General features: G+C 40.7%; 1 protein-coding gene across 4 annotated transcripts in view; it reads right to left on the bottom strand.

Annotated features, from left to right (window-relative positions):
• VPS41 (VPS41 subunit of HOPS complex) overlaps positions 1-25,405 on the bottom strand; it is a 166,338-nt gene that overhangs the window by 3,814 nt on the left and 137,119 nt on the right. For all 4 annotated transcript variants that reach the window (XM_055300997.1, XM_055301001.1, XM_055300999.1 and 1 more), the window contains exons 18-25: positions 24,407-24,534; positions 22,466-22,610; positions 20,596-20,637; positions 20,407-20,457; positions 18,135-18,272; positions 10,293-10,347; positions 7,853-7,993; positions 6,397-6,533 (exon numbers count right to left, since the gene is read on the bottom strand). In XM_055300997.1, coding sequence (XP_055156972.1) covers positions 6,397-6,533; positions 7,853-7,993; positions 10,293-10,347; positions 18,135-18,272; positions 20,407-20,457; positions 20,596-20,637; positions 22,466-22,610; positions 24,407-24,534 — 837 coding nt within the window. The remainder of the gene's footprint in view (positions 1-6,396; positions 6,534-7,852; positions 7,994-10,292; positions 10,348-18,134; positions 18,273-20,406; positions 20,458-20,595; positions 20,638-22,465; positions 22,611-24,406; positions 24,535-25,405) is intronic.

Here is a 25,405-nt window from a genome sequence, read left to right as displayed (position 1 = left end):
AGAGGCTGTGTGAGGTGTGCTTAAGCCAGGTGCCTTTTTTTTTTTTTTTAACCAGAACTTGTTGCTTTTCTAAGAGGGAGGCATTCAAGGCCCGAAGGGCAGAGAGGCTCTGTATTGCACCGTCTGAGGCCCACCTTTCTGGCCTGATGGGTCTTCCTGCAGGATTTCCATGCAGTCAGCTGTAACTGCCACGAGATTCACATAATGACCGCATCACCATGTCACTGCGGTCCAGGTCTGGGTCACAGTGAATGCTGCTCTCAGAGATGCATACTGCCTTTCTTCATACTGAGGTCGCTCTCACCTCTAGAAATGTGGGTGTCCTGATGTCAAGTTTTTGATTCATGCCACTGAGAAGGGGAGTCAGGGAATACACCTGGAGTGTGCTATTCCCAGGCATCTACACTAACTCATGCTCCTCTCAAATCCCAGACAGCATGGGTTGTGGGTGAATGTAGCCCAGGGGCCTTTTCCCCAGTCAAGGCGAATATTAAAAACAAAACAAAAACCCAGAGCTGACATCCAGATTCTAGAGATACTTTTATTGTAGCTTTATGTTCTGACTACTGATTTAATGACTATAGGTCTATTTGCTCTTTAAAGTTGGTAATTTGTATTTTCTTTGACAACTATTTGAGTGTTCAAATATACCAAAATTGTAGCATTTATTTTTTAAATCTTGTTTGTTCCATATATATATATATATATATATATATATATATATTTATATTACATATATATATCTTCTGTTTTCTTGATCAACTTTGTTAGAGGTTTTCCTGTTAGTCTTCTGATTCTCTTCTCCACAAGCCCTGTGGTTGAGGACATGTGCAGTCTAACCTCCATGTCTCTGTGAGCCACTCTGGTATCTTCTATCTCTTACTCTGTGCTGCATACTGAACAATTTCATCAGATCTCCCAGTTAATTCTCCCCTTCTGCTGCATCCAATCTGCTACTGACCTTGCACTGAATTGACAGTTTAAGTGAATACACACATAGTTTCAAAGAGTCCTATTGGGTTACTTTTCGAATATTCTTATTTTCTGTTCATATTGTTCTACTTTTTCTTACAGGACCTATTTTTTTTTTCTTTCATGTCTGTGTTTTAAATGGACTTGTTAATAATGCCTTTGAGATTGATCTAGTGTTTTCCAGTTCTTGGAAATATTAAGATTGTCATATCATTTTTCATTCTTTGTAATCTAAATCTCAAATTAGAATCTCTATCTCCTATTAGACTTTCACCAAGGTAAGTAAACCACTCGTCTTGTCTTTCCTCAACTTTGTAATGGCATCAAGCCTTCATCTTAAAAAGTACTTGTGGGCATTGCAAGGCAAGTACAATATTATCTTTCAGAGGTTCATTTTTCTTATGGGACTTTTAAAATTTTTTTTCTTCCCACACATTCTTCTCAGCAACTCTTGTTTTCTTGTTATTACACTGTTTTCTCCATAGGTCAAAGCTTTTCAGCATTACCTTTATCCTCATTATTTTCAAGACAGCCACTAGGAGGGTCTATAATCAATCTGTTATAAGCATACCTTGTTGTATCATAAATTTAAGTATCTATTTATAAAATAGCTGTTGAAAACCAACATGAGACTTTAGATTCTCTGTCTTTTTCCTTATTTCTCTGTAGTTCATCATCATTGATAATCATCCCAATGAAAAGGAAAAAGCACTGGACTCATGGATATTTTATAACACAATAAAAGAATTGTACATCAGTGAAGTTACTATGGCTTATTAGAAACAGCTGCTGTGGGAAAAATGCCATAAAAATTAGTTTTTGAAATTTTTATTTTAAAAGATTCTTTGAATGTTGAACTTCTTGCTGACATTGCCTTGTTCATACTGCAGTGCTTCTCATTAGAATTGCAAATGACACATAGTTACCTGGGTTTACAAGCCCCAGTATGATACAAGAGGTAGCCTGGGAAACCATTTACCTCATTCCTCACCCAGCATATAGGCTATGATGCTATGGGATCTGAATTCTAATTGAAAAGCTTTTCTTTTTGTTGGGATTATCATCAAACATGATGAACTGCAGAGAAATAAGGAAAAGATAGGAAGGCTCTAAGGTCTCATGTTGAAGTTCAAAACCAATATTACAAATACAATCCTATCTGCAGATACAACAGCACAAACTATACATATGCCAGACTGATTAAAGAAGCCAGAGCTGGTTGTCACGGGCCACTTAGGTCACCTAAAAGCTGTTATGAGGCCAAATAAAAACAATCTGAAAGGAAAAAGTCCATTTTAAAAGTTTATCTCAGGGATCTATATACATTTAAAACTATCTCTTAGAAGAAATTAAGAGCTTATGTACTGTGAATGAAAAGAAACCCATCTGAGTCCCAAAATAGGTAGGTAAGAAAAAAGTCACTATTCCTCTTAATTTGTCTCTGGATCTCAAAGTAGAGAGAGATGAGGAACAATACAGAACTGTGTACTCGTCTGTTGTCATAACATGCCAGGACCATGAATGCATCTCCAGAGCGCCATGGAACAACTGGTGGTCTACCCAAGATGCAGTCAGAGGATGTGGGGTCAAGCCCAATTCATCACCATCCCACACTGGCAAAGTGTAAATAAAACCACTTTGAGACAGTCTTCCCATCTGGGAAACGGAGATGACAGGTCCTAGTGACTGCTCTGTTGATGAAATTACAGTCAAAAAAGGCAGTAAGAACATAGATGCTGGAATTCTTGAGGAACATTAAAAAAAAAATGAATGCTAACTTTATAAATAAAAATATTTTAAAAATATAAAGTATAAAAATAAGTTTACAGCATAAAAATAATTTGGAAACTGTTGTTAGCTTAATGTCAACATTGAAATATCATTTATGCCATACTGTTTTGCAAATAATTTCATATCAAAACAAATGCTATCTGTCCTTGAAATCCGGCCTAGAAACATTTCAAGTTTATAAAGGACGATAAGGGCTACTTTTATCTCACTGACTTCATGAAGCGTCTAACAGTTGCTGAGTAATTACACTAACAGTGTAACAAGGTATAAACACATATGACGTATATCTATGACGTATACCGTAGTAAACTGTAGAACTTCAACACTGCAATCCCGGCTGAGGATGTGTCTTCCTTCATTTTAACGACATCACAGACCTCTAACACAGCTCATACTGAACTTCAGTTGAAGAAAGTTGTTGCATTTTAGAAAACAAGATTTTAAAACAAGGAGAGATACTCATTTTAAAGTTTTTCCCCATTTTTCTTGCCTTGTTTCCAATTAGCTAGTGAGTGAGCTCCCGGACACATTCTCAGTGGCCCAAATAGGTTTCCCAGGGCAGCATGCTTCATTGTAAATCTGCTGCTGAAATATCCCCAAGGCAGATGAGCAAGAGGTCCCAAGAAGCCCTTTCTTTCCCTGACACCTGACCTCAGATCCTCAGGTTTGCTGAAAGGTTTACAAGAGCCCCCGGGGCCCTTTCCCACTGCCCCACCCCAGCAGAGGTGGCTCCAGGTTCTTACAAATCCGTGAATCTCCGAACGCCTGGGTGGCTCAGCGGTTGGGCACCTGCCTTTGGCTCAGGTCGTGATCCCGGGATCTGGGATTAAGTCCTGCATTAGCCTCCCTGCATGGAGCCTGCTTCTCCCTCTGCCTGTCTCTGCCTCTCCCTCTGTGTCTCTCATGAATAAATAAGTAAAATCTTAAACAAAACAAAACAAACTGTGAATCTCTAAACTTCCCCTCCCCCCAATTTTTGGGATTAACAGGGCTAGCCATTTTTATTCTGTGAGAATGTGTGCAAATTATACTTTTATGGAACAACAAACTAGAGAGTCAAAAACAGGTATGTAAAACTTTTCTAGACACTTCAAAATGCTCTATAAATTATTTTTATGGTGATCTCTTAACAAGTGGCCCAGAGAAAGAAAATAAATGGTCATTAATGGGGATGCCTGGGTGGCTCAGCGGTTGAACAGTCCTGGAGCCCCGGGATCGAGTCCCACATCAGGCTCCCTGCATGGAGCCTGCTTCTCCCTCTGCCTCTTTCTCTGTGTCTTTCATGAATAAATAAATAAAATCTTAAAAAAAAAAAAAGGTCATTAATGCAATAGTAGCCTTTTCCATAGAAAAAACTTCCAAACTCTTTCTTCATATGTAAGAAAGAAGCAGGAGCCCAAGGTGAGTATTCTCTCTCTGTACCCTCCAACTTGATGTCTGAGCCACAGCGGAGATGGTGGTGCAGTTCTTACAGATTCAGCCACCTTCCCCAAGGGTCCCTCTCCTCGTCCCAGAAGCCATTCCCTGGTCAGGTTATGGGATCCACTGGCTAAGTCACTCCTAGTTCCTCCACACATCATACTTACTGCATACGTACACCTCCTAAGGAAAAGCTCTCAGTACATTTAAAAATATAACAAAGAGGATAAAATACTGGCTTAACAACTGTTTTGGTGGATGATTTTTTATACGGAATTCATTTTGCATCTAATAGTTTATTTTTATTCCCGGTTGACTCGGAACTATGCAAATTTATTCATGAAAAATGAATGAGCAGTGAAACCCAATGGTGCCCATGAGCTTGGTTCTCTGCATTAAGAGCCTCGTTAAGAGGGATTTATTAGGTGTTTCTGAAGGCCTTGTAGAGGCTGGGGTAAAAATAAGGCATATTTTCAACCTCTAAGCTTGAGGCTAAGCTTCAGGCACTGCTAAGCAGGAGGACAGAGGAGTGATCATTTTGTCACCTCCCCTGGTTCAGAGATGCTCAGAGACACTACACCTAAATGACTTCTCAATACATCTGGATTTGAAACTCCACGCAAGTCCTGGCATACCCAGAGACAGGGCTTTAGGTCCAACATGGAAACCACTTTCCCCAACGCCCGGTTCTCACCTGGGAAATGGTGACATATTCCCCACCTGGACCACATTCCTGCAGCCCTCGGGCACTGTCCAAATTGCAAGGTCCCCCCTGCTGCTCCGCTTCTCTATTCACCCATTCCTCTCCTACTCTCTCCTCCCTCCCAGAATGTTTCCCTGGGCTGTCTGCAAACCTCCCAATTCCTCTGTAAAATAAACACCTGTATATCTTGAAGCTTTCTGCAGAACAGACTCTCTCCCAGGACCCCGACTCCCCATTAGCCTCCTGAGGAAGGCTCTTGTTCTCCTCCATCCTGCAGGCAGGAAAACCTCTCCTCCTCTAAGCTGAACTACCAGCAATACAGCCCCAGTGCTCATGTGCCTCGCCTCTTGGTTCATGGAGAATGCTGGAGCCCAGCTGCTGCCCTCCCGCCCCGTCCCTCGATGCCTGTGGGGATGATTCACTGCCCTCACAATTCCTGGACTGATTCCATGCCAATGACCCTGACCTTCACCCTGTTTCCTGAAAAAGTTCACAAGGAAATTTTAATGTAATAACATACCACTCCCAGGCCTGACATTCTTATTCCCTCAGCTCTGTCATTTCTTTTCATCTCTTCCTTCTCTTCTTAATGCCACCAATCTTCCTCAACTTCTGGTCCTGTTCCCCTGCCTCTTACCTGAGTCCCACCCCATGCTGCACCCTCACTGTGGCCGGGGGCCCCACAAGCCCTCATCACGATGCTCCTCTCTCTACTGAACCTGCTAACCACTTCTCTCCCTACAATGCCACGTTCTGGCTCTACCTGCAAAATCTTTACGTTTCTAGGAAAGCAATTTGCCTCCATATTATAATAAAAACTAATTTTCAAGTGAAGAAGAACAGTCCCAATTGTTAAAGAAATGTGCCTTAAACAGTTTCAAGTTCTACAAAGCTACCAGCACCTTGAAAAATAGTAATTGTGAGGGTTCTTTTAAAAAAAGATAAAATAAAAAAAGATTAGGATGCTTTGAAATTAACATATTGTTTATATGAAAATAATGGGTTCCATGGTTTTATCCCAAATCCTGATTTATTACAGATAACAAAGTTGTGCTAGTGTAGAAAAGAGACAAAAAGTTAAATAAAATCATGTATTTAAACATGTTTCAGGCAATGGATTACTGAGTAGCTTCTAGGAAACTATCAAATTATTTGAAAAACTTTTTATTCCCCCCAATGGACACAATACTCATTCTACTTAAAAGTGGCTTGAGGGGTCTAGCAGCCACTCTAACTACCCCTTACCCTTCTCAACACCATACCATATCTACCACATAAGTGTAAAAATGCCTGCTCATCAAGGAGAGAAAATTTGGGGATGGTTAAACAATTGGATGGCTTCCTTAAAGGCTGAGATTTTCTCTACTTCATGAGCTTCCCAAATACCTGGACCTACATAAAAGGTAACTATCCAACTGAATTCTTTGTTATCTAAAATAACCCTAGATCCAAAAATCCAAAGTCAACTCAGCTCACTCCCCATGCTGACTTGTCCCAGAAAGGATACTTACTTGTAAATTGTAGTCTTGCAGAATCTTCACCAAGGAATCTCTCAAATTGGGAATCTCCATCCCTTCCTTAATACGGTGAATTAGTAGGATTGGGTCCACATGCGTGCCAATGTTGTTCAACAAGCCAGTAATAAATGCTGCAGAATACCAGCACAACAATTAGTACACTGGCAAGGTACACAAGGCAGTTTTAGGCCAAAATGGATGCAAATAAAAACATTACTTTTTTTTTAAGGTAAGTCTTAAAACCATTTGGATTTCTGAAGTCTCAAAAACTAACTTTCCTTTTACTTCATGATGTATAGGAGGAGCTCCATGAGTTACAAGGAGATGGAGAAGAGGTGATTACTGGAACACAGCCGGTAGTGGCAAAGGGATACAATTAACATTTCTAGAGAATTTACACTACGGCTCAGCGGTCACAGGCTTTTCTCCAATATTCTGCAAGGTACAAATGTTATTCATCCCTTTTGCAGGCAAAGCAAATGGGGTGGTTAACTAATTCATTCAGGCCACAAACCTAGCAAGCTAAAAGCCCAAATTCACCAGCAGGGCAGACTGCAGGCCCAGGTCATATGTGTTCCATTTCTCTCACCCTGCTTCCTTGGACATCTGTGAGTTACAACTTTACCACGCTGACCTAGATTCTCAAAGATGCACGTGCCTGTGACCATCTACATCTGAATTTGACTTGAATCACATTATCCTCTTGTATCTCTTATGAAAATACAAGCATAAGAGCAGTTTCTAAAACCTGAAAATCCTGAAACAGATAAGCCTTCTTACTAAAAAATGGTGGGAAGGGGGCCAACTTTAAATCACTACCACCAGTTTCTGAATCATTTCTAGATCTTCACAAAAGGGTCAGGTTACTGAGAGGTGCCTGTATATTTCTTTCCAAACTGGGAGATCTGATGGAGACAGTCACGCAGAGGCACTGCACATGCGCACGCGCGCACACACACATACTCCTGGTGCTGCACTGAGGAAGTGGGGCAGGACAGGACAGAGACTAGGTACTGTCAGGGCAACAGATGTCCAAAGATGGTCAGTGTCTAGTGACAGTTCAAGGCTTCCCTAAAAAGAGACTGATTAGGGCTTTATATTTTCAAAACAAATGCCCCTGTATTCAAACTGAAAAAAAAAATGAAGTCATATCACATTTATTCAATCCGGGTACAGTATGGAGGAACACGCTTCATTGGGACACAGTGAACAAATAACATCAGGCTAACCACCTGTTTGCTTACACATTCAGGTAATGCAGAGTGATGAGGCTCCAGGCTTCTCTGCACAGAAGGAGTACTAGACATCGTTATAATGTACCAAGCCTATTTTTATTATGGATACTTCACCATATTTTTCACCGAATGTGTCTTGAGATAGTTCTTACTCTAGACATAACTGGATGTACTGAGAGAAAACAGGTCTGATCACAGATGGCTTTTCTGCTTACGTGGTTTGTCGATAGAATATAAAATCAGATCTTCCCAGAGTTCTCCATCATCTTGCTCCTTGGCAAATTCAATTGCTTTATCAACATCCTGTAATTCCTCCATGATCATCTTCAGGGCACTTCGGCTATTACCCATTCGGCCTAGCAAAGATGTGAGAAATACTTCATTTACAATGCTTTTTAATATTAAAATATTTTTTTGTACGTATGTACGCATGTCTGTCTCTCTGTATGTATTTAAGAGAGATAGAGCACAGCAGGAGGAGCAGCAGAGGGAGAGGGAGAAGTAGACTCCTCACTGAGCAGGGAGCCTGATGCAGTTGTCGATCCATCATGATCTGAGCCAAAGGCAGATGCTCAACTGACTGAGCCACCCCCAGGCACCTGACATTTAAGATGTTTAAAAAAAAACTTTTTTGAAGAATCAACATATCTCTTGTTTATGTATCTTCTGTCTTGAAAGTTAAGACAAAAGCGTATTTTCTTTTTTTAAAAATTTTTTTAGCATATTATGTGACATTAGCATTTACTATTTATAACATGTGGAAATAATTACCTCCTATTTACTGGGTGTTTCCTTTGTGTTGTATACTCATTTAAGTGCTTCACATAAATTACATCATTTAATAATTACTATAATCCAACAAGGTACGTTCTACTATTATTTCTACTTCATGGAAGAGGATACAGATACATTAGTAACCTGCCAAGATGATACAGCTACTAACTGGCAGCTCTGGAATCTGAACCCAGGTCCCTCAGATTCCTACTTCCCTGTCAGATCGATACTTCTTTTGGACATCTTCATACCCAGATACAGTTAAGACTTACAGTTCAGACTTTTATTTTTTTGTTTTTAAAGATTTTATTTATTTATTCATGAGAGACACGGAGAGAGAGGCAGAAACACAAGCAGAGGGAGAAGCAGGCTCCATGCAGGGAGCCCAATGCAGGACTAGATCCCAGGACTCCAGGATCACACTCTGAGCTGAAGGCAGGCGCTCAACCACTGAGCCACCCAGGGATCCTAGTTCAGACTTTTAAAAGCCTTGGAGCCATCTGTCTCTTTAGGTAGCTCTGGATTTGGTCTTTTGATACACTTTGTGCCAAACACAAACTCAACTATCAGAGGGCTACCTCATTTCCTTCTCATCCAGATTCGGGGGAAAGCCTTCCAATAACCCTTATAGTTGGGAAATGAAAGCATTTACCAACTATGCTTCTATTTGGTCAATAATCTCTACATGCTTTGCTTATTGACCTACTGGCATTTTAATGGCTTTAGCAGTTTTCATGAGTTTTTAATACAAGATATGTAGAAAGCTTTACTCATAGGAGGGACAGCAACTGAATCCTTCTCATTCTGAGCAGCCATTATCAAGTGGTAACTGCTGGCCTGCAAATAAAATGATATCCAATTTGTTATACCTTCTATAACATTTTGTTTTTCCTTCAAATATTATTCCCATTTTTTAGGACTTAAAATTGGCTAATTTTTAAAATGTGCATAGGATTTTTAAATTTTTACAACTTTAAAAAAGGAGATTGTCTCCTTTTATAAGTTCCCTACTTGCTTGTCTACAAAGACAATATGACATTAGGACAAAAATGGACTCCACTGGCATATTTTCCGGGAAGTGATGCTGGAAAAACACCTAAAGTTTGAACTCCACGTTTATGCTGCAAATATCTGCACAGAGCTTCCTTATGAATTCTTCAGGCATCTACACTGCTTGTATGCAAGTGGTTCATTTTGGAGGAATGTGAAAGTAAGTCTGAGATATATGGAGGCAGTGCCAGAGGCCTGGGGACAATGGAGAGCTAGATGATACTAAAAAGTTTCCTCTCTCCAAAACTTTCATATTCATTGCATTTTCTCCATTTACTCAAGGTGTGATTACGGACAGTGAACATTATTTTCTACTAAGATGATGGTAAAAGAGGCTGATAAAAAAAAAAAAAGAACAAATTAACCCTTCTACAATTCATTTTTGAGGTGTGAGCCGATACAGGCTTATTGTGCAATACTCAGGTGTTGTTTAGATAGCGTTTCTTAAATAATGCTTCTTTCTCTACTGAGCTGTGAAGTCTCCTTCTGCATGTGTTAGGTTCTTTATTTTTTTTTTTTTAAGATTTTATTATTTATTCATGAGAGGCAGAGAGAGAGAGAAGCAGAGACATAGGCAGAGGGAGAAGCAGGCTTCCTGCAGGGAGCCCAATGTGGGACTCAATCCCAGGACCCTGACACCACGCCCTGAGTCAAAGGCAGACGCTCAACCACTGAGACACCCAGACGTCTTTGTATGCATTCAATTTTTATAGAGACTAGCTCTACGCACTGTGTGACTTTGGTCTAAAATCCATGTCCACTCTTAGACAACATACATGATGTTACCACAGTGTTTCTCAGCTTACAGGGACCAAAAGTAAAGCTACTTACTAAGAAGATAAACGGTCTCTTCTACGAAGTTTCTCTGTTGACAGATCTCAAGAGCCTTCAAATAAAGCAGGGTAAGAACATTACTGTGGGCTACCAGACAAGAATAAGTATTAATAGATTCACTTAGACAAACAAATTTAAAAGGATGTTTCCATTGCCTTGCTTTAAAAACAAAACAGAATAAGCAAACAAAACATAAATCCTAGGTTTTGCTGGTGATTGCCCTCATTCGCCTCTCAGATAAGTGCAGGACTGAGCACAATTTAACCAACAACATATATGAGGCAACTCAGAACACTACATGAGCAAAAGCAGAAAGCCAGGTGCTAAAGAAGGCCTTTCCCACCAAGTCTTCACTCAAGGCTCTTTTAGGTTTCTTCACAGCACTGCTCCGCACCTAATTCCCAGTCACTGCTTCAAGCTCCCTGTCCCCCCACTGGAGTGTAAGCTCCAGGAAGGCTTTGCTGGTCACCGCTGCATGTTTTTTCCAGGACTCCACAGAGCACAGCTCTGATGGGTAAATACACAAAGACAGACCGAATATTTCTATTGCCAGCTCACAGGGTTTAAGAAAAAATTCTGCTCAATGATCCGTCAAAAGTTGGGGCAGGGGGGAACATATCTGACCATCAAGAAGGATCAGAAAGGAGAAGATCAAGTAAAGAAACGAGGGATTCCACAGGTGACTGTTTATTAATAACTGAATAATTCCAAATGAACTGGCACACATTTACCATCCATTCTGCTGGACACTGGAGGGTCAGGTGGGATGGAGATGCAGAGAGGACAGTATATAGATGACAGAGGAGAAGGGGTGGAGGGGAACATGTGGAAGCAGCATGCAGCCACCCAAGGGAGCACAGGCTCCAGGGAGGCTCACAGAGATGCAATACCACCCAATCCCACGACCAAGGGAAGCAAGAATAGAGGACCCTGTGCTAAGACACGGGAATGAGCCCCAGTGTGGCCCTCTTGTAAAAAGCTTCACAGAAGAGGTGGCATTTGAACTGGGTGTGGCATGACGAGTATGCAATCACCAAGAAACCTCATCTTCCACCCCAGCTATGTAACCGCTCCACCTTGGTGCTCTGCTCTAACAGCCGAGAATCTTCTCAGTGGCCTACGATATATCCATGACCTGCCCTGCCTTTTCGGGCAGCAACACCTCTCTCACACCCTGCTCATCCCTCCACTGTGGCCCTTCTGCCTGTAATGCAGTCCTCACTCCCCACCCTCCACCCTTGGGACCACATGACTCAAGCCCTGCGCCCCGCACAGTGCCTGGCTACTTGTGGTGTGCAATAAATATTTTCTTAAATAGATGGGCAGGCAGGAAAGGTTTCAGGAGGAAGATCACTGGGTTGTTTAAAAACAAGAACCAAAGGGGAAAAAAGAACAGCAGAAGCTCACCAGCTCTTTCAGTTCAATGACTTTTCTTGGGAAATAAAGGAGCTGGTTTGGACATTTAATTTTTGACTGAAAATTTCTATGTAAAATATATATTTAAGTGTGTGTCTCTGGTTGGAGAGTAACAGCTAAAAGGGAGGAAAAAATGCTGGTCATAGAAATCAATTCTGGGGGCTCAGGGCATGGCGGGGTGGGGAGGACTCTGAACCAAACATAAAAATGGAAAGAACATCCTATTTTAGAATTACAGTGAAATGAGGGGAGTCTGAAATATACAAAGCATTTAAATGTGGAGGTAAGAACACTGGAAGGTCACAATGAAGGGGAAACACTATTATGTGGCAGAGGTAGCCAAGCTGCCCCCCAATATCCTCTACCCATTGTGACAGTAATAAGATTTTAGGTGGGTTGTGTGCCCAGAATTTATTATTTTTTTATTTTTATTTTTATTTTATTATTTATTTATTTATTTATGATAGGAGAGAGAGAGAGAGAGAGAGAGAGAGAGAGAGAGAGAGAGAGAGGCAGAGACACAGGCAGAGGGAGAAGCAGGCTCCATGCACCGGTAGCCCGATGTGGGATTCGATCCCAGGTCTCCAGGATCGCGCCCTGGGCCAAAGGCAGGCGCCAAACCGCTGCGCCACCCAGCGTTCCCACTGCCCAGAATTTAAACAACAATGTCCAAGCCTCCTCAGCCATGGGAGAGCCGTATGACTGATGTCCCCGCAGGGAGGAAACATAGTAGTTTCTGGCAATATTCTCTAAGAAGCAATGTGAATCAACTTTTGTTTTCTTATTTTTAGTCCTTTCACCCCATCTGCTCTTGGAAACGTGGATAATACTATCTTACAGCACCAGGTGAAGGTCATACAAGGTGAGGGAATGAGAGAAAAGAGCCAGGTCTCCGACTGTGTGGCACGCTGCCATCAGCAGGGCCATGCCACCAGGATACCCATGTGCCAGAGAACTAAACTGCTACTCTACTGAAGCCATTATTATTTTGGGATTTTTATGACTCATAGCTGAATCTAATCCTAACGCTTAGAAAAATCTTCATTAGTTTTGATTAAAAATATGATTTGCCTTATCTCTATACTGTCATGCTCATAAATCAATGGAACTTTCTTACCAACTCCTCCCTATCCTTCTGGAATGATACTAGAGCAGAGATAGGACACTCATGAGAGTAGTCAAAGGAAACAGCAAAAAATAAGAAGTTCAGAGGACCTGGGACCATTACAACAAAAAGTTGTTGAGAAACCAACCGAGTGCCCTGATTCACGTGAGGTGCTAGAGATACAGATGGACAGTTTATGGCTGAGTGAGACTACGTGTGCACAGATAAACAAGAAAATGTAATACACGTGGATAGGTAGACGGTTCAGAGAAAGACTGTGAATAAGGATGAGTATCTATAAACCAATTTTGTACTTGGAAATTTACTGACACCTTAAAGTACCATTCTGAAGTTTCCAACAAAACCATCCCCCCTTTTCTTGAACGTTTGTGAACATGCTTGTCTCAAGCCACATAGACTCTGTAGTCTACAGGCTCACCTGAGCTAAGACAGTAGGCATTTGCTATATGTGGCCATTTAAATTTAACGATTCAGTTCCTCACTAGACACTCTTCAACTATTTCATTGCCACATGTCAGCACATTTTCATCACTGCACAACATTCAAGGGGTTAGTGCTGCTGGAAGCTCTGTTAGATTATCATAAAAAATGACAAGTCCTGTGAGAAAAAATATTTAAAGGCAAATCTGAAGTCAAGGAGGGTCTGGAATGCAAGCAGATGTGTAATGCTAAGGTCAAAGATAATATGAGTCCCTGAAACATGAATTTCACAGATTTTTAAATGTTTTATGACTAGTTTCTAACAGTATCTGAAATTATTATTTTCTTATATATGAGAAAGCAGAGATTCTAGAAATCTCTAGAAATTTTGAGTAAAATGTAAAAAAAAAATTTCTGGTACATAGAATTTTTCTATTTTTGACACAAGTGAAGCATAAAACTGTTTCCCCAAATTCTTGAATGTTCCTGGGCTACTGTGCTCCCTCTAGAGGAAAGAGTAGGGAAAGTAAGATTTTTAAAGCCAAGAGGAAGAAGACACAGACACACACATGGAAAGGGAGAATCATAATAAAAGTAAAAATGAAAAGACAGAATAATGACATACTTTGAGTAAAAAGCTATACAAAAGTAATATTTTAATATTCCTTTTCCTGATTCAGTATAAAGGAAAGAGTTAGAAATTTGGGGCTGACTAACCAGTACCTTATCAACTATAAATTAAATAAGGATTTCTACCCAGCCCTGACCAAGCCATCGTTTATCCAATCTTTATATGGCATTAATGGGAATCTGTAAACCTTACACCTTCTGGCTTTTTATTCCTGCAAATTCATAAATACTGCCACGTTGTAAATGCCATTAGATATGAGGGAAATCATAAATTCAGGTATAAATTCTCAAAGCTGCAAAGCTGATATTCTGCTTTTAACTATTCTAGGCATAAGGCAAATGAGGCTCGCAAATGTAACTACCTGATGACCACACCTGGAAATTACTGGAGAAAGGGCAGGTTAACAGTTTAAAAACTGATGACTTTCATGATTCTTATAATACTAAGGAATATTTTTTTTAAAAGATTTATTTATTTTGGAGAGAGAGAGAGGAAGAAGAGAGAAGGAAAGTGTGTGTGCACGAGCCGGCAATGGGGCAGAGGGAGGGAATCTCAAGTAGATTCCCTGGTGAGTGGGGAGCCAACAAGGGGCTTGATCTCATGACCCTGAGATCATGACCTGAACTCACACCAAAAGTCAGATACTTAACTAACTCTTTAATTAATTTTTAAAACTTGAGAAATGATTCCTCACAACCATGGAAAGAAGAGGGGACCTGACTCAAGGGATCCAGGTTCTAAGTCTCGGCTCTCGGACTTATTAGCTCTAGACTCTGGGTTGTTTCTTTCAATTCCTTAAGACTCAGCTTGTTGTGAATAAAATGACTTTATCCACCTACCTGCGCTTTTGTAGAGATTAAATAAAAATAAGGTACATGAAAGCACAGCTCACGTTATAAAGCACAACAAAAACAAATGATTTTTACTGTCTTTTTAAACTGCTGTCAGTGTTATAAATTCCTACCACCTCTGTATCTCCTTTAGAAGGAACAATTTCATAAAAGCTTATGATTAATTTTGGGATTTATGAGTTGTGGTGATTTTCAATCCTGAACTCTGGTCTTTGATAAATACTGCCACCTTGGGAACATCACTTTTCTTCTGATGTGATATCAGGGTCTCCACAAAATTTTTGGCCAAATATTATGGATTGTGCGATTTCAATCAATACAAACTAAGTTTGACTGGGATTCTTGAAGATTTCAACCAGCTGTTACTTGAAGTCACCCCTCCTCTCAACAATTACCCAAATCCTCACAAAGGCAGACAAACAGAGGAAGACAGTACTGCTATGCTGCCCGAAGTGAATTATCAACAAGGGTGGTGGTGGTGCTCAACAGGCTCCGAATAAAGCCTTGAAACCCTAAACACTTCCCATTTAAAATAAAACAAATACCAAATTACCACCAAAACGTCTATAGGACTCTACACACACTTCTGAAATAGAGATTTTTTTTTTTGGTGAGTGCATTAAAATTTTAAGCTCTTAACTTTATATTTAGTAGAAAACGATACCAAATTTTCTGAGTCTCTCTTTAGACAAAACAAAAACTGTACTCATGACTTTTATTCATTTATCATGCCTGCCATGCATTTAAGGGGGACAAATCTACTTTGCTTTTTATGAATTGTTAGCTTTTTCCAGAGTTTCAGTATGCATAAAGGAATTAGCTCTAAGATGATTAAATGTATATAAAGTTCTTATTTCTAGGGAAAAGGAATGAGATCCTTTATGAGTTAATAAAGTCAAGAATATCTTCTTTAACATGGCTTTATGTCCCCAAGCAAGGATAATGATATATATATATTTTTACAAACATAGAGACGGGTATACACAATGGATCCTGATGAGAGATAATCTCTTACAAAGATATCTCAACGATCTGTAACATGAAAGCTCATCTAGAAAGTTCTAAGAAAGGTAGATTACTGACTTATTTTTAATGGCACGCTTCTACCATTACCAGCTCTAATTCATTTTATTCAGAATTCTCTTTCAGGGGGAAAACATGAGATAACTTAAAAAAAAAACTAATTGGTTTCACTATGCTTTTGTTGAGTTCTTTTACATGTAACTGGTTCTTCTCAGTGGATCACAGAAAAATTCTAAAAGGTCTCTACAATGCTCCAAGCAAGTTCTAGATATTAGGAATGCCACGTGTCAGTTGCGATTTTCTGATGCTCCCCTTTTAGGTAGAATAGAGTGTCTTTTTTTTTTTTAATAAATTAATTTTTATTGGTGTTCAATTTACCAACATACAGAAAAACACCCAGTGCTCATCCCGTCAAGTGTCCCCCTCAGTGCCCGTCACCCACTCACCCCCACCCCCCGCCCTCCTCCCCCTCCACCATCCCTAGTTCATTTCCCAGAGTTAGGAGTCTTTATGTTCTGTCTCCCTTTCTGATATTTCCCACACATTTCTTCTCCCTTCCCTTATATTCCCTTTCACTATTATTTATGTTCCCCAAATGAATGAGAACATACACTATTTGTCCTTCTCCGATTGACTTACTTCACTCAGCATAATACCTTCTGTTGAGCACTGTAAGACTGGAAAACTGTAAAGCAGATGGGTTGGAAGTGTGTGAGAACCACAAACATTCTGGAATCTGGGTGGCACCTCTGCACCTGAGTTTAGTGAATGAGATGGAGCCCTGGGTGGCTGCTGATCACGGGTGTGCGGCTCTGTTAGAGGAGTCAATCACAGATAGCTCTGGACTCTTGAAAACAAATGGGATACTTCCTCAAAGAGTGAGATATAAATGAAGGGGCATGGTTCAAAGAATGATATTCTCACTTTGCCCCCCCTAGATTATAGATTCTGTAGTGAGAAGAGGGAAACATTTGCTTTTATTTTTAGAATAAGATGATAAATTTCCAAATCTACTCTTGAGAAAATGTTTTAGGCTCCAAATTTAAAATGTTAAAGTTTTTCATAAATTATTATGGAGGTAAGATATTTTTTCATTAACTGCAGATTTTGAAAAGCCACTCAGCTAAAACTGGTTCATAATAAATCCAATTCATTTATCAACATGGCTGAAAAGGCAAATATAAAAGTTGACAGTGCATATAAACAGCATGTTATCAACTTTTTAAAGATTTTATTTGAGAGAAAGCGTGCAGGAGAGCATGAGGGGGTAGTGGCAGAGGGGGAAAGACAGGGAGAGAGAACCTGAAGCAGAATCTGCACTGAGCACAGAGCCCCACTTGGGTTCAATCCAACAACTACCAGAGCATGACCTGAGCTGAAAGTGAGAATCAGATGCTCAACAGAGTGAGCCACCCAGGTGTCCCTCTATCAACTTAATGCCTATCTCTAATGGGTCAAATACATTTTTTTGTTTTGTTGATACATACAGCTGACTAAAAAGTACTTGTTATCCGGCCATCTGAATTTAGTAAGATACCCGTAGATGTTAGATAGCTTTCCAACTGTATGAAAAACCACGGTAAACAACGCTGGTGGCTATATTGGCTAAATGGATAGATTGCCCATTTCCTGGTATATATGTGCGAAGTTTCAACTGTGTTCCAACAGCAGGCTCCTAAAACTGATTCACTCACTCACTCACTCACTCACTCACGATGCAACAAACATTTAGTAAGTGTCTAATACAGTGCCATGGCTGCTGGGTTTACCAAAATGAGTGGGACAGACTTCTTGTCCCTTAAGAATATACAGGACAGTGGGAAAGAGACTAGTAACTTTTTATAATTATAACAAAACTTAGTACAATAGAGAAATGGAACATAGTGTGATAAAGAAATATAGAAATATATGATATGGATGTGGAGAGCAGATGGGGTGCAGGACCCTAAGTCACTGACCCTGAGTCTGGAACAACCGCTTCTGGCTTGGGATAGCCTGGGTCACTCTCTCAGCTTGATCTTAGGCCCTACTCTGACCCTGTTAAACTGACTCAGAGTCCTGACACTGTTTTTGCTTGATGGTTGAATAAAATGACTTTATCCACCTACCTGCGCTAGAATCTAGAGTTCTACACCCTGGATTAAACCTTTAATTAAACCTGGCCCAGAAATGCTTTAGCTCCTCAACAAAATCTTAGCCAACAGTACCTCCAATTCTCATCGGAATGCCCCAGAAAAACCTACTGCCTTGACAGCAGCAGTCACTCCCCCTGAACAGGGATGGATGAGTGATAGGAAGACTAGAATGACCGACAGCTTACCAACAAGGACAACTTTTTCACTGGAAGTGTGCGAGACGAGTCTGTGACTTACCTTTTCAAGTGGGCAATGGGTACTATCTCGGAGAAAGGGAAGTAAGTTTGGTCGATCATATTCAGCATAAAGGCTAATCTGTTTTTCATGGTAGCGCTGCCCCTTATGATGGTCTCTCTTGAAAAGCTTATGCAGATACTAAAAAGAAGAAAGGAACAGACCATGAATATATAAATATGAAAAGCAATACCTGTTTAACATTGCTGCATTCAGTTCCTACCAGCCTCCACGGAGAGCCAGGACAATCTGACACTCTCTCTAGAATGGCCTCGAGGGACCTGGCTCCACTACTGAACCAGCCACCTGACCTGAACAAGGCACTAACCTTTTTGTGACTGAGTTTATCTTCCGAAATCTCACTGGGTCATTGTGAGGATTGGTTGCATTGCCATTTGTAAAACTCTCAGATCTACATTGATACGCCTGGCATTTACTGAGCACCAGAGACATGTTAATGGTGGCTGCTAATATCCTAACCATCATCCACATCACTTCAGAAATAAATGCTTGATTAGTGGCCTTCCTGAATCCTAAAAATTCTTGCTTGTCTTTTACATAAAAGGGGTATAGTCATGGGACAAGAGTATGTTCTTAAAAACTCAAGCAGTAAGTGCTAAATTAATTTTCATACACTCTGCATCTGCTCTCTGTTAAGTCTCATTGAGCTCTGTGTCTGCAATGAAATGTTGCCTATACTGGGGACATCGAAGGTAAAAATCAAGATGAATACAGGTGTTCTGAACCAATTTTCAAAACTGAGTCCTTTCCCTAGCTGTCTGAAAAAGTCAATGGACCTCAAAGAAAGTGAGTCATTCACTTTCTAAGCAGAGGCAAGATTAAGTCATTCAATATATTATGCATCAGTTAGAAATTGATGTCCAATGTGTACTTAATGTTAAATGTAAACGAACACCCCGTAAAGCACCAGAGGCAGAAAGACCTGAACACGCCAATCACGTAAAGTACATTCACACCTTAAGTGAGGAACTATAGTGTGCCCCTGAAGCTGACGCTGTACACAGGTTTGCTGGAGTTTGACCTCCACTAATGAGTGAACCACGCCATATGCACACAGATAAACGGCTCCTCAGATCAACTGGTCACGTCTCCCTGGGGCGAGGACAGGCAGAGAGTGGCCAGCACTTCCATGGCGTCTGACGGAGGCCCTACCTATCCACTGGTACTGGGTCAGTGTGTGAGCCAGACACGTGGGGCCGCCTCCCAGAGGCACAAACAGGGTTGGGAAGGTGTCACGTCGCCAAGGCAAATTTACAGAGCCATTCCGTTGCCTGATAGGGAAGATGAGCCATGTTAGTGGGAGCTATGCCCTCATTTCAGCACTGTACTAACTACACTGTCACACAGACACCTGCCACCAGTCCTGTCTTATGCTTTCCACAGGCTAGAAATCACTGCTTCATCACTCAGTCCCGGGGGGGCGGGGGGGGGGCAGCACAGTGGCACCTTGCTTGGGTAAGGCCATCTCCTTCAGATTTCCCATCACAAATGGTATAGCAATGGCTTCTACACAACCACTGACTAAAACAAAATGGAACAGAGTACCTCGCACTTCAATCCTAGAGTCTTTAAAAGTTCTTGTGTAATACTGACTGATGAATAAAAACTCGATCCTGAGCCTCCTCCTTCTGCGGTGCAAAGAGGTGGGCAAAAGTACAAGATCCCCCATTGAACTGGATGCCCGTGGTCCTACTGGCACCTATTTTCCCTGAGACTTTCTCTTTTATCATTGTTAAAGGACACAGATAACATGTACTCCTGCTTTCTTCTCATGGTGACAGCAATGCAGGAATCAAAGTAGCCTCCCAAGGGAGTCTAGAATGATAGGCCTTCACTGTACTACCTCCAAGACCAAATGAGAGAAGTGGGAGGGGTGAGGGGCAGAAAAACGAGGCTCTGGTCTCGGATCCTTCGGAGGTGTTGCAATTTATGGTGTAACCGTATTCAGTGTTAAACACAGAAGCAAGGTACTTACTCCTAGGCACAGTTTGGTGGCACAAGCATGAATAAGATGAATTTTTTTTTCAATCACAATCCAATGGTGAGTTCAAGTTAAAAATCTGATCTGTAATTAGTCCTTAGCCAGGGCCAGAGCACATGCCACATCTTACTAGTTATGGAATACTGTCGGTGGTCAAACTTGCAAGCTGAGGGGTGACCTGAGAGAGCTCACGCCACTCTCCCACACCAAAACTGAAAGGTGGCTTGCCCCCACAGTGCAGTCAAAAGGGCAAATGAAGGTGGTTATGCTCACCACATGCTGCAACTCTGGTCTATCTTCCAGTTCTTCCACTACTTTTTTAATCTAGGGAGAAAATAAATTTGTAAACATTGATTTATGAGGACACAAACACAGCTGCAAGATTATCTGGTAAACAGTTCTCCTCTTTATGGCAAGGGTGTTCCCATCTAGTAACACGTATAAAAAACAAAAGACACTCACTGAAATTTTATCTTCATTGTCCAAAAGCATGTCAACAGCTTTCTGGAATAAAAAGAAAAAAAAAAAAAGTCACTGACACCTGCTGTGTGAGAAGAGAGCGCACACACAATGAATTGCACATGCTGTCCCTTTTTTCCATACATAAGGGTCCCTTTACTCTATAGTCGCCCTTTAGGGAGATACCTGTAAAGAATGTGTTTTGAGACGTGTCCCAGTCCGAGGCCTATGTTTTGCATACCATTCAAACAGCATTCTGCTACCACTCCCCACACAAAAAACAGCTTGTCTATGCACAGTTTAACCTCTGTGTTATCTGCAATATCTCCACAAATACTCATGTGACTCTCGCTAGTTATGGAGACCGTATTATTCCCTGGACCACAAAAATGAACTTTGCTTGCTGCCACCTGAACCTTCACTGAGTCCCTCTACAGATTTCACAGATGTCAGGAGCTGGTCTTCCATGGAGAGGAGGGTTAGAGCCAGAAAAAAAATAAGATACCTGAAGTTTCATAATGATATAAAGCTTATGGACTTGCAACACTTCCTTACTATGAACACTTCATAAAACACAAAGGAGACAGTGTCTGCAACAACAAGTGCTGGGTAGACAGCCCACCAGGCTGAGTGCCATCCTGGCTCTCCTGACTCTGCTCCTACCCAGCTATCCACTCCATTTTTCCCCTCTAAAACAGGAGGATGTTAGAAAAGATTATCCGTAAGGTATCTTTTAATTAGAAAACTATGATTCCTTAACTTTGGTTCATACTCTTGAACAGCAATCAGTTTCAGCTCATTCATCTTTTTTCTATAGCTACGTAAGCCAAACTAGGCTCTTGAGACACACAGCATAGAGGGGGGAGGCAGGCATAAGGCAATAATGGATATGGAGAAATGTAATTAATTTTTATAGAAGCACTTCATCCTCTTAATCACCTTTTGCAAAGAAGCAGAACCTCTGCACCTGAACTTCTTCACAACTGCACTAATTCTTTTTAGATCAGTAGTCCTTAAGGACTTGAATCATGCACTATGAAAAAAGAGCTAAAAGCATCTTTCAGGAAAAAGTAGATTTAGCTCCTACTTATATTAAGTTTAAATTTATGAACACTAACCTATAGCACATCTATATATAGTGTACATTTATACACATATACATAATATAGGGAATAATACCCTTAAATGCAATTAAATAGAACAAAAAAATCCAAGTAATCCCTCTGGAGTTTTACAGGTTCTATCTACTCTTTAAACTTTCAATTTTCTGAAGAAGTACTGGGTTTTATGAACTTCTTTACTTCGATCACTGTCCTTTGTAAAAATGTACACACACACACACACACACACACACACACACACCACTGTGAACTGTGGAGGCTGGGTGACCTCATTAGTCAAGCAATCCACTGTTCAAATTTGTCATACAATAAAATAACACATTCCACATGTCTGAGACCAATGAAAACACCACATGCTAAATCTATGAATGCTAATGAGTAAAAATTACAATAAATGGATCAAAATAGAAATCTACCTAAAATTTTAATCCTGGGACATACAATTAAGAGAGGTGAATGAGCCAAAGTGTATGGCTAGTTTGTTTCTATGAATTGTGTGAATTGTTTTACTAAAAAATTACTTCGCACACACAACTTTCAAAGTTCCACATCAAATTCTGATTGCTTTTACAGAATAACCACATCAAGTAAAGGATTCATAACATCTAGTGAGGGTCAGCATTCTGAATATGATCAGCGTACAGCCCAACTATGTGCTTTATTAACTACCCCAGCATTTGAATCGATGTCTAATTATTAAAAATTTGGAATAGTAAAAATAAAGGGTCAGTACTAAATAAGAAACACATTACCTCAGAATCAAAATCCATTAATAAAACAATTTTATCCTTGATAGAACTGAAAAGATTATGTTTGTGGATCAACTGGAAAACATCCTTGTGTCTTAATGTTAAGTATATTTCCAGAGCATTGCCATAGTTTTTGTCATAGGTGTACCTGGTAATACAAAATTTTTTACATTAAAGTTCATCAACACATCTAATTAAACACACACGTATGCACGTAAAAATCATTATTTTGCATTATGAAAAATTTTGTTTAAATAGAAAGTCAACTTTATTTGGAAAACTATTCCTTGGGATTTAACTGTATGTGACCAGTATGTACTTCTTTCTCACAGCCTTGCCTCTCACCTCACCAAAATTTCGGAAAATGGACAATGCTTAAGTAATAAACATTCTCTTTTATACAAATTTTCAAAATTTCTTCATAGAAATCCATATACCTAAGAAACTATGATCCAAAATGAAGGAAATTCTTATTCTAGTCATAAAAAAATTCAGTTAAAATTTCTACAAGCACTGTTCAGCTGGCAAATGGATTATATCCCCAAAACTTATTTGTGAGGGGAATTTATAAAGCTGAGATGTGTTTTTCTGTTGAAGCACTGTTTTTCACATTAATTCCTAAGCCAGCTCCCGAAAACCAACTGAACCTAAATTGTACTGTGAGTCCATTAGTAGTACTAAGAATTACGAGTAGTGAGTACTGCAGAACCCAAGGAACATCTAGAACAATGTTTCCAGAAGAAAATGGTCAGTGTTTCAACTCAGAGAGTAACAAACAGCCCTGAACTCTAGGCCGTTGGGTGAAGCTTTCTTGGTCATGGCAAAAGATGGAAGGAGATGGGGGAGGGGTGGCTTGAGGTGGTGGGAATGCCAACACAGGAATGCAGCAAGAAGCACCTTCCCAAGATTGCCTGCAGTATGGCTCCTCTTTTCACAAGCTCAGAGCTCCTCTAGGGCATGAGTCCATCCCAGGGATATAGAAGAAAGCCTGGGTTACCAAAAGTGCCCAAGAAATTTGAAAATATTAACCAAGCTCCCATTTTCTGAGCTCTGCTTCAGTGTCAGGCACAGTGCTCAATTAGTTCTTACTTATGACCTCTCCTTTAAACCTTGAAATCATCCCGTAAGGAATACATACAACTTACAGAGAAAGAAATCTGAGATTTGAAAGATTAATGGACATGCAGATCCAAGAATGACAATCCAGAGCCTCTCCGGGAAAACCAATGTTCTGGTGCAATCTAAGACCTGGCTCTCTCTTCCCTCCCTGACCCACTGCCCCTACTACGGATGTAGTCCCGCTGACAAGAGTTCCTCTCTGGGAAACATACCGTATTACAACCATACAGCCTCACACGTTTTCCTCACCTGCTAGCTGTTTACTGGAGGTTTCTTTTTTTCTTGTTTTATTTTTTTTTAATTTTTATTTTTTTATTTATTTATGATAGTCACAGAGAGAGAGAGAGGCAGAGACACAGGCAGAGGGAGAAGCAGGCTCCATGCACCGGGAGCCCGACGTGGGACTCGATCCCGGGTCTCCAGGATCGCGCCCTGGGCCAAAGGCAGGCGCCAAACCGCTGCGCCACCCAGGGATCCCCTTTTTTTCTTGTTTTATTAAAGATTTTATTTTTTATTCATGAGAGACAGTGAGAGGCAGAGATACAGGCAGAGGGAGAAGCAGGCTCCCTGCGGAGAGCCCAATGCGGGACTCGATCCCAGGACCACAGGATCACGACCCTAGCCAAAGGCAGACTCTCAACCACTGAGTCACCCAGGTGTCCCTCACCGGACATTTCTGAAGGGACTTTACCAAGAATGAATATAGGAAAATGGTATAAAAGGCTCCCTCCTCTGTGTCCTCCCCATGAAGAGTCTACTAGTTCTAAAATATGAAAAACTTTCATGTAGGTCAAACTGGAAAAAGAAGCACTAAATTATACTCACAGTTCAGCCAGGGTTTTGAGTAAGGTTCTATTCTGACTATCCTTCTTCAGGTGATCCCGAACTGCTTGCACAATTACTGAATTGTTGTACAGATCTCCAGGCCATTCTCGGATCAGAGTGGCAAAGCCCTAAAATCATGAGGGACAAACAGAAGAACACTCTTTATATAGGGTAACAATGCAAATAGTTTAAACAATGTCTAAAAGTATTAATGGAAACAGACAAAATAATTTTACGATTAAACCTTTGGTCCCTAAAGAACACCTCACCCACTTTCAGACTCTGGGTTTGGAGGTGGCGAGGGAGGCAGAGAATTACTGCATGCGAATCTCCATTTACTGTTCCTGGTAGGTGGTGCCATCCACTTCTGCTCTTATTTGATGAAATGTGCAAGTTAGCAAGATGCCCTCCTGGCTCTTCAGTAAAGTAACACTCACAGACTTTAGGTTTGATCTGCTCTAACCTCAGTCTGGATGAACTGTAACATTTGGTTGACATCTTGAATATCCTGAAGACAATGTCCAAACTGGCTACTTTCCCCCACCTTCTGTGCCCTTTGGGTCTGGCCTCCCATGTGCACTGGGCAGCAGATGTCACTGCACAGCCGGTATGACCGCAGAGGCTGGTTTCCACAGTGGAATCACTGGTACCCTGCCTTCAACAACCTACCATCTTTGTCCTCTTTCCATTTTTCCCCCACTTTCCATTCTTGCCTCTGAACCTAGTTTTATTTGGGATTTGGGACTTTGGCCCAAGTCTTATCCCCTAACTGGATCTCAAATTTTGTCGTTCTGATAGAAAACCACAGATCCTCCAGTTGGATTCTATTTCTCTCCTGTCGTTAATTCTTGGCCAGCATCCTGGGCAGTACCTACACTCCTGATTCCTGACTTTAGAACTCAGGCTTTATAACTCAAATTATGGCAGAGTAGTTTACTTACTGATCCTTGACAGCTTGTAGAGAAAAACCTTAGATGTATTCAAGACAACAAATAGTAC

This window comes from Nyctereutes procyonoides, unplaced genomic scaffold (assembly GCF_905146905.1).
Source record: "Nyctereutes procyonoides isolate TBG_1078 unplaced genomic scaffold, NYPRO_anot_genome, whole genome shotgun sequence".
Taxonomy (NCBI): Eukaryota; Metazoa; Chordata; class Mammalia; order Carnivora; family Canidae; genus Nyctereutes; species Nyctereutes procyonoides.
This window is presented reverse-complemented; position numbering and strand designations above follow the sequence as displayed.